Below are 10,068 nucleotides of genomic sequence, written 5' to 3'. Positions count from 1 at the left end.
GTGGATACAGGATATGAGATGGGATTATTATTTTCATGTAAACCCCTGACCTCTTCAGGCTCATGTGAGATGAAGATAAGCGAACCAGGTTCCCTTACCAACAATGCATTATGTCAGAAATTCAGTTGTTTTTTTTAACTTCATAGATCAGTGAGCTAGCTAGATTCCTCCGACAGTTTAATAAAAAATAAATACAAGGAGACCAGCGGCTGAATAGCACAAGAACATTTAAAATGGAGGCAAAGAAACAGAAGCAAAAGAAGCAGACGTTACACAGGGAGAAGCCGAGGGAAAACTAAAAAAAATAAAAATGAATTATTAGCAAATTTTTTTAGTTGTGTTTTGCCTTCTTCCAACTCCCTTTCGAGCTTGAATTTGTAGTATCGTACAGCAAAGGACATTCAGCAGAGCAAACTGGAGTTATAGAAAACAATCATGCAAAGAAATCTGTTTCAACACATAACCACCGACACGGAAAAATCAGATCAAAAAATCAGCGCGATCAACAGTCAGTGCCTTCAGGTCTTTTAGTAGATGTTATTGTTGTTTCTCTACAGACTTTAGATTTGCTACTGTACTTTGATAAAAATGATATGAGAGACCCGCTTCCTCTTGGCTGTCCAGTCCTCTGACTGGACCGACATTCCACTTTTATCTGTAGGATCTTGGGCAGGGTGAGGATCCAACAGTTTGTAGCCAACAGTCGTTGTTCCAGAACCTCCCACCCCATGACCTCTGACCTTGCCCTGTCGACCACGGAAAAGTCCATCTGGGAGGAGCCTCAGGAATGACCTTTAGGTTGATATTTGCTTATATAAAAAAAAGGCGTGGTATTTTCTTTTAATGGCATCTGTTCTTAGTATTTTGAGTCTAATATATTTTCTATTTTTACAATCATCTTTTTTCTAGACAACAAACGATTAAAGAGTTTCATTCCAAAATAAAAATGCCTCTAATATACCACTATTAAAGGCAGCTATCAAAATAAAACACACCGTTAAAATCAAAAAGTCATCTTTAGACATTTATTTACAAAACCTTAATATTCCTTTCAATGATCTTGTTTTTTTTTTTTAGATAAATAATATTGCAGTATTTCTCCAATAGTAACATCTAATTTTGGAATGAAACACTTCAATGATAGATTTGCGTTCATTTACACATTCAATGCATTTTGCATTCACAGATAATGCAGTCTTTCACAAGTTCTTTGTTTTAACAAGATGTTCTCGATACGGTCTCCTCTTTCAGAGATTGAATACAATGAGCTTGTTTTTGTTTTTTCCCCCTTTCTTCCCAAGGACAACGTCTATCTATCCTTACTGAATCCTCCTCCGTTACAGCTCCTCTGAGCGGATGACGTGAAACAGTGTCACGTTGTAGAGCACCTGGTGGCCATTGTTCCAAGCATAGAGGGCGCGGTCGTGAGGATTGTAGTCCAGCATGGAGATGTGCGAGTACTTGTTCTGCAAGGGAATGTCAATGTACTCGTAAGTCGAGGAGTTGGTGGAGTACGCGTAGTAAACCTTGGTTCCTCCCGAATATCCGTTTGTGACGTAGAGTGTGCCGCAGATCATGAACGACTCGCCGGCGCTCCGCTTGGGGTGGTTGGTGGTCCAGCTCTTGATGATCTGCAGCGTGTTGGGGTTCAGCTTGCTGATGACAATGTTGCCGGCGTTCTGGTTGGTGGCGTAGACGGCCCAAAGGCCCCCCTCGTCGACCATCAGGTCGATGTCCGAGTGGCCGCCCCAGGCGTAGTGATACGCGTTGTTGAAGCCGGCGTAGTCCAGCTGCCGGGACTTGCTGATGGACGAGGTGCGGAAGTCGAACTTGATGATGACGTGGCTCTGGAACTTGTTGAAGTAGATGGAGCCGTTGTAGACCACCTGGCCCGTCCCCGACCACGGGTGTGGCAGCCGGTGGGACGTGAAGTTGTCCGACGTCATGAAGTCATGCATGGACTTGTACTCCCGAACAAAGCGGTTGTTGTGGTAACCGTCCATGTACCAAACCTAAGCAGAATAAAAAGAAAAGGAATGCTTCAGATCTCTGCATCTTATAACTCCATAGTGTTAAATTTGCCCCACAGTCAAAACTAAGCGTCACAGCGAACAAGCATCCTAATCAAGATAACAATAGGAATTCTTTTTTTATTTGAGCCAACAAAGCTTTTAATAATAATTAAAACTCCTGATGTCATCCTCAGGATGGCAGCTGACAGACCCTGCCAGGATAATGCCATCATGCTGCAGCTGCATTTTAACCCTGCTTCCTGTTGGCTCCTTTGGCGGCCGCCATTCCAGAGCCACTAATACCTTCCCAGTCTCTGCGGAACTGATACGGCTAAGGCTCTTTCACCACCTGGTACCCCCTGCTGCTGCGACTGATTGGTGAATGCCAGTCACATGCAGGGAGCAGGTCCCCTTGGAACAGGATGAAACACACTGGAGTAGAAAAAGAGGTCGAGTGAGACTGTCCACTTCTGCCAAGTAAACACTTTTGTGCCATTTCGCCTTTTGGTGTGTTTTAATCAAAATCGACGATTTTAGTCTTTACAAAGCTCCCTTCTTACACTTCAGCTAAATTCTTAGCATTTTTCGTTCAATCTAATGTTAAATTGCCTCATCGGCTGTATGGATTGTGGTATTTTTGAAACAAGCTTTCTAAAGGAAGGTGTTATAATTAAATAATTGTCTATCTGTTATCGAGCTCCATCCTCTTCAAGGCCCGACGTCCCTATTAAAATCTTACAAACGTTTTCTTTGTAGTGCATCATAATTATATAAGTAACAGCTGTTCCTGTAATTTTGTGTACACTCATCTTAATCATCAATGCCATATTCACTGTGGGCTTTTAACCTTTCGTTTTTCCAACATTCAGGTTTAATGACTTCTAAAATAAGAATTTGTTGCACAGGTTTGCAGCCATCAACGAGGCAGTCGTATGATATTGGCTGTATAACAAACAGCTTTTCATAGCAGGGTCTGGTAGAGTTTGGTTAAATTAGTTGGTTTCCTTGCACAGACCTGGCTTTTAAACTCAGGGAAGTTTTTTTCATGGAAGAGAGTTTTTCACACTTAACATTCACCTTCTTCGGGCGTGCTTGTCAATGTGACTGGATAAACTAATCTTTGTCTCTTCTGACAATAAATCTATAATGCTATTTGGCTCAGCCTTGTGGGTGGATGCTATTTGCAGCTTAAGGGTTAGGGTTAGGGTAGGGATAGGGTTAGGGGTTAGGGTTAGGTAAGTACTTATTTTAAAGTAAGTACTTCTTTTTTTACTCTGTACACCGCCAGAGGAGACATGATGGTGATCCAAAGTTTCATTTTAGACAGCGACACTGGTGTTTCAGGAGGTTCAAGACCCTGGCAGCCTTGGTGCCTCTAGAATTGTACTTGAACATCCCAAACAATTTCCTTTCATTTGACGGTGACGGTCTGGGTTAGAACTAGCTGCAAATAATTATTCTGGGAGGCCATGATCCCCAGTGAAGGTAAAGACTGATTTAACATGGAAAAGCAGGTAACATGAACCTTCCAGATCAGCCATAACTCATATCCTGTTCATAACCGGCTTCACTCCCCAGTGAGCAAAACAACTGCTTTATTTTAGCAGCCGGAAAACAGCCGACTAACCAGTGTGATTTTTTTCCAGCTGATTGAGCCAAGAACACTTTAATCACGTATTGGGACTTCTGATGCCCCTTCTGCTCTGGCAACATTTTTAACATTCTTGAAAATGGCATCGTCTTTCTCAGAGCCGCAGTTCAGTGACGTGTGTCTTACTGAGAATCCCTCACCTTACAATGCTGATAGGACAAGCTGCATGTATCTTTGATCTGAATTTATAAATAACACTGTTGTCTGAGAGGGATAGACAAAGCACTTACATGCTTCCCAGTATCGCTGACATCATTTGAAAATGACAAATTCAACGTTTTTGAACTTATCCTTAAAAGTTGAGTTCATGGCAGGAAACTTTTAAACTTTCCCAGCTCTGCCAAGCAGGAATCATCATTATACAACAAAAACGAATATGGCATCCACCGATTTATACCGATAATAAGTGTATGTGGACTGATGGGAAATGCATCTTCTGAGCCAAAACAAGTCCTGCTATGCAAAAGGGAAGCTGATGCAATTGGCTACAAAAGCAGTGCTGGTCAAGCTAACCTGACGGCTAACGCCACTCGCTCTCGGAGTGGTAGACTTTTTCTTTTTGTAAAGAATAGCTGCAGCTTTGGAGTCACGTTTCTTTGTGAAGTACTCAGATAGAGAACAAGCTTTGAAGTCTAATGTTGTCGTCTGCTTATCAAAGATTTTAGAGCTGCCGCTAACTAGCAAATGCCCAAGCTGAGATATTTAGTTACAACTTATCTGATGGAAACTGAAGATGTTGGAGAGCAGAATTGACAGGTTCTGTTGGTTGCAGAAGACAATTTTCATCTGAGATTATGTGTAACAGGCAATCAGACTTCTGAGTAAGTTTATACATTAGCACATTTGTAACTTACAACACCAGCAGCAACGTCACAAAGGCCTACTATTATAACACTTTGAATTTAAAACAAAAAGTCGAAAAGAATCAGTTTTGCATGGACCATTGATTATAAGGTAATTAGATTATGATAAGCAAAGTTTTGAAATTTCTAATCAAACTGTTCCTATGCCTTAAGGTCCTTTTATTAAGATGCCAAAGAAATACTAGAGTGACCAGCTGTTGAACAGCTTTTGGAGCAGCTGGACCTGTGTACTGCACACCTGCTGGGCAAAAGAAGCGGACTTCATTTTTCCCTCTACAAAGGAAATATCAGCTGTAGATCTGGTCACAAAAGACAGATGGTCAACATTTTTACGTCCATCATAATTAATGTTATTTTAATCACTATTAAAATCCAAATTGGACTCTTTGCCAACTGGCAAAGATTGCAAAAATACTGTGCATGACTTAAGTTAAAAGCTTTGCTCATGTGCTTTCTTCATATTCCGGAAATAAATAAGATTATTGCCAGAGTTTAAAATTAGATTTTTAGCTATTTCCATGACCAGATAAATGTGGGAATAATTAAACTGGGCCAAAAATGTTTTGGTCCTTTTTTAGGATTGTCTCCATGTTCGGTTTTTCAGAGTGAGTAAATCAAAAAGTTTCCTTGAGAGGGTCATTTCTGATTTCTAACTTCAATATTTTCAACCAACTACAAACTAAGTTTCATTAAGAAACAGTAACCTAATTGAGCTGTTACTGCTGACATTAACAACAACTGACTCAAATCAGTGGAAATCAGTTTTTCCACAAAGCCATGACATCGTCTTCTAGGTTTTCCCAAACTGATACAAGGTATAGCAATCTTAGCATGTCTGAACTTATGAAACTAAGATAAAAAATACTCTACAAAATTATTTCTCCTATGATTCTGCCAATTATCAAATAGAAATTATCTAAAAAAAAAAAAAAAAAAACGTAACAGAAGTGGTAAAATAGGAAAAGTTTTTCATCGACTCTTTTTGGCAGATATATCTCACCAAACTGATTACCCAAAACGTTTCCAGCTCCACTGTTCGACTTCCACACCAAAAGCTTTAAATGTCCAATTCTTTTTCAACAACCAGATTAGACGTTGTCATAAAGTTGCGTTTAAAACCCAGCTGTGTTACTGTGTGCTGTACCTACCCGGGTATCTCCTTCAGGCGCCAGCGGGTCCGTCATCCAGGAGCCAAACCTGGATCCAGACGTCTTGATGGTGATCGGATCACTGATGCCTGTCAGTTTGCCGCAGGCTGCAAGTAAAGAAGTAAAATGGGAACATCTGCAGCAATGCCACTCCCCCCTCCCACCCATTGAGGTCGAGCTTTATGGGAAAATATTATTTTGTCATAAGGATGAAGTTGGCAGCTCCAGTCCAGCTCTATGGTATCTTACAGCCTTTCCCCATGCATGATGTACTCTGCAAGAAGTGCTTATTATTCTGCTCACATATGCTAATGCCTGTTTTACCCTCAGAATGGGAACGTGTGAAGAAGTTAGGGAAATGGAAAAAAACAAAAAAATCAGGAAAGGGAGAGGCTCTCTGTACTTTTCCTCTTGTGTGAACCACCAGGCGTCAAGGCGCTAATTAGCGTTGATTGAGGTGTTAATCTAAATTTGACAAAAATAACGCTGGTCTTGCGTCCCTCCTGACTGAGTTCAGAGTAATCGTCTCTATCTAATAAGCGCAGGCAGAGACTAGAAGGTTTCATTAGGCTTTCTAGACATTTCTTAGCAGAGAGAGAGAGAAAAAGTAATAATAACTGAGATCACAGCAAAGGGCTTCTCAAAAATCACAAGATGGGAGTTAGCCACAGTAAAAAGCTAATTTAAAGTGCAACTCTGAGACGACTGCTCTTTTATGGGTTTCATTAGCCTCTCTCTTCCTCTCTCTGTGAAGCGTTTCATCCATTAGTCCATCATCCCCTTTTTGTTCTTCACCGAAGTGGAATGTCGCAGTCCTTTTGTGGACATACAACCCGGGATTAATTTGTGCTTCCCTTCTACTTAATCTTCACACACATTGCAAACCCCTCTCGCTGTCACATTCCAGCCTCTTATGTAATGGGAATCGTGGCTTTGTGCTGGAGCGTCGGCGTGTCTCTCCGTGCGTGGCATATGTCATGCCCGAGAGAATGTGTGGGAATTGTACCTTGGCTGCAGCTGAGAGACAAACGGATACTCGCACGAGCGTGGATCTACTGTTTCTACTGGGGGGGTCGAGTCCCTTACATAACACCTAAGGGTGGGGGGAATTAGAGACCGCACTCAGACATTAGCCATTGATTTATTTATTTATTTTCTATAATCGTGCATCTATCGTTAGAAGTCCACTGCTGCTGCAGTGGGCAAGGCTGATGGATCTGCTTTCTGGAGATACGGCGCAGGTTCTAATCCCCTTTTGGCCTGAATTTGTTTAGCCTGAATCAGAGGCCAAATCCAAGTGGGGGAAAAAAAAAAAAAAAGAGAGCTGCGGCCGATGCCACAAAAACACAACCAGCCCATCAGTCAGAACTTATTCATATTTTTTAGCATGGTACGCATGCTAATGTGTTTCATTGGGATTTTATGTGACAGACAGTCCAACACAAAACAGTGCATTAATATGGAAAAAAATGATACATGGTTTTCAAAACTTTTTCAAAAAAAAATGCACTGACCCTCAGAGTCAGTCCTTATAAAATCACCTTTTTGCTCCAACTACAAATGCAGGTTTTGTGGGTGATGTCTCTATAAGCTGACATTGACTGATTGTTTGCCCATTTTACTTGGCAAAAATGTGTAACATGAATATGTCAACCAGTCGTAGCCTTGCAGGAAGGTGAACCTTCATCCTTGTCTTTTACAGACTAGAGCACCTTATTGACATGCAGCTCTGGAAAAAATGGAGCCCACTGCACTGAACCCCATTGAAAACCTCCTGGTTACTCCACCAAATATTGATTTCTGATTTAAACCAACTTAAACATTAGTGTTATTGTTTCTAAATGAATATGAACTTGTTTTCTTTGCATTATTTGAGATCTGAAAGCACTGCATTGTTTTTGTTACTTTGACCATTTCTCATTTTCTGCCAATAAATACAAAATCTTTGCTTGGAATTTTGGAGACACGTTGTCAGTAGTTCATAGAATGAAAGAGCAATGTTAATTTTACTCAAACATATACCTATAAAAAATAAAATTAGAGAAACTGATCATATTAGGTGGTCCCTTTATTTTTTCCAGAGCTGTATGTTCAGCTCCATACCTTTTCTCATCAACTCCAGGGAGTTTCCCTGGTCCTGCATGATGTTGCTACCAACATGTTTCAATAGAAAATAATAATTTCTGGACCATGTGCTTTATGAGTTTTCTGACTTATATAATGTGCATAATGTTCATCTAACCAGCTCATCTAATTCCAAATGTTTGCTGTGACTTGTGCCAAACTGCAAATGGGACTTTTCCCAACGATTAAACATTGTTTTGTTTTTTTCTTTTATTTCATTACTCTTGCTTGAGTAAGCAAACAAATAGTTTTTTCATTGCTGTGGATTTGGAGTTGAGGATTCCTTCGTACAAACCCACTGTCATCTGGACGAAGCAGGCAGGCAGCATTGTGAGGATCATTGTTCTTTGATTTCTCCAGTGCAATCAACACAATTCAGCCTGATTTGCCTGGCAATCTATTACCTCCAGGCGCTGTAATAGATTGAAATCTTGGAAGCCCCTCGGGAAATACAGCACATCTACAAAGTATTCGCAACGCTTCACTTTTTCCACGTTGTCGTTTTACAGCCTCGTTTCAAATTGTATAAGATTGATCTCATTTCTCAAAAGTCTACACAGACAATAATGGAGTGGCTAAAGAACGAGCAGTTTAAGGTCACGTCGAGGCATAATCAGTCATTAGATCTCTGCTCCAAAGAGTGAGCCGAAGATTTGCGTTAGCAAGCAACAGCCACGAAACTCTGAGGATTTCGAAAGCCTCCGTAAAGAGTGGTGTCAAAATCCTTCCTTATATGCATGAAACGCTGGAGAATCAAACACTTATTTCACTCACTGACATGTAAACTAACTCTTAACTTTTCTTTTCTGTGCTTCCCTACAAACAGAGAACTAGGAAGGAACCACATACTTATTTTTATCATCAAGGTGACTTCTGAAGACAATTTGTTGCACCTGATTTACTTTACGGGCATCAAAATCCAGGGGCTGGGAGGATGAACACAAATCCTCACCACACTTCTCAGAAAGAATTGAAAACCACACATCCGTTGTTCTCCACTTTAAAGTTTTCTCCTACCTCGTGTTAGTCTACAGTATGAAATACATTGATGAGATTTTTGAATTTTGGGGATTTGTTTTGGGTATTTTTTATTATTTACGGTTCCAAACGGAGAACGGGAACCAGCTGCCGTGGAGCAGCCAGCAGAGGTATTTCTCCTGCTCCTCCATCCATCAGTGTGTCTGCGTTTCCACGGCCTCCCTTCACCTGCGGCTCTGTGTGCATCCACATTGCGGTGGCACGGCAACGGGAGATTTATATATTTGATTATTGCCCAGCAAGCTGGCATGTCCACTTGATCGATGGCCATTGTGTCCCGACAGCCGCGGGCCCGTTAGTCTCTCTGGCACACAGCAGCTTGAAGGACAGCTCAGCGGAGACTCTATTTACTCTCATTCACTTTTCCTGCTCTTTTTCACTTTCTCCATTCCATTACCACCCTTCCTGCAGCCCTCCCTGTCTATCACTCAGAGGTAAGAAATTTCTGCCGCCTCTGTGTTTTTTTCCTTTCCCCATTGTTGTTGGTCGTATGCAAATGTGGCCAGTGACCTTGGCCGGTTTAATCTCTGCACGGCGCCATGGAGTCGGAGTGCATCTGTGTGCACAATGCATGAGAGCTTTAGCAAGCATGCGAAGATGAAAAGGAGAGCCACCCTCTGCTCTGCCTAAGCCAGCGTCTCGCTGGGTGACCTCGCCTTTATCTCCTCCGATCTCGCACATGCCACCGATCCGTCCCAGAGGTCACGGCTTCCTCCCCCGTTTCCAGCTGCTTGGCCACAGACACAGGGAATGGCGTGTTCAGCGAACTGGGAGCGGAAACACTGGAAGGGTCCCGGCCCCCTGGGCTTGGAGGAGGCTTTTGATATAAATAAGTGTGAAATATACAGCAGCACTGTAAGCTGCTGTGGAGTGTGTGTTTTCTTTTTCCTTTTGCTTTCACACTTAACTGTTTCAAGTCAAACTAGTTTCATTATCAGTTGACAAACACAAAATGCAGTGAGGTTGTAGAGATAAAAAGCTACCCAGTGTCCTATGTGAGAAAGTAAATGTAGACTGTGTTGCACTCGGAAGGCAACAGCTGGCATCAGTCTTTTGGAAAAACTGACAATCTTTACTTCACTGCGGATGAATTTTGGACCACTCAGCATCCCAGAATGGCTTTAATTCAGCCACATTGGAGCTTTTTTTTTTTTTTTTTTTTTTTTTTTTTTTTTTTTAGGGGGGGCCCCCAACACCACATTTTTAGTGAGTTTCCTTTTTTGATAGCCGTT

At 41.6% G+C, this 10,068-nt stretch overlaps 1 protein-coding gene across 2 annotated transcripts in view; it reads right to left on the bottom strand.

Moving 5' to 3' along the window:
- Positions 1 to 578: 578 nt before the first annotated feature.
- The window catches only part of LOC106940038 (noelin), a 41,616-nt gene continuing 32,126 nt past the window's right edge, over positions 579 to 10,068 (bottom strand). For both annotated transcript variants that reach the window (XM_015022657.1, XM_015022656.1), the window contains exons 5-6: positions 5,675 to 5,781; positions 579 to 2,012 (exon numbers count right to left, since the gene is read on the bottom strand). In XM_015022657.1, coding sequence (XP_014878143.1) covers positions 1,338 to 2,012; positions 5,675 to 5,781 — 782 coding nt within the window. In that variant the 3' untranslated portion in view covers positions 579 to 1,337. The remainder of the gene's footprint in view (positions 2,013 to 5,674; positions 5,782 to 10,068) is intronic.

Source organism: Poecilia latipinna, unplaced genomic scaffold (genome assembly GCF_001443285.1).
Source record: "Poecilia latipinna isolate Pla-1442-1.1 unplaced genomic scaffold, P_latipinna-1.0 Scaffold3070, whole genome shotgun sequence".
NCBI classification, from domain to species: Eukaryota; Metazoa; Chordata; class Actinopteri; order Cyprinodontiformes; family Poeciliidae; genus Poecilia; species Poecilia latipinna.
Note: the sequence above shows the minus strand (reverse complement) of the source record. Positions and strands in the feature narration are given on the sequence as shown.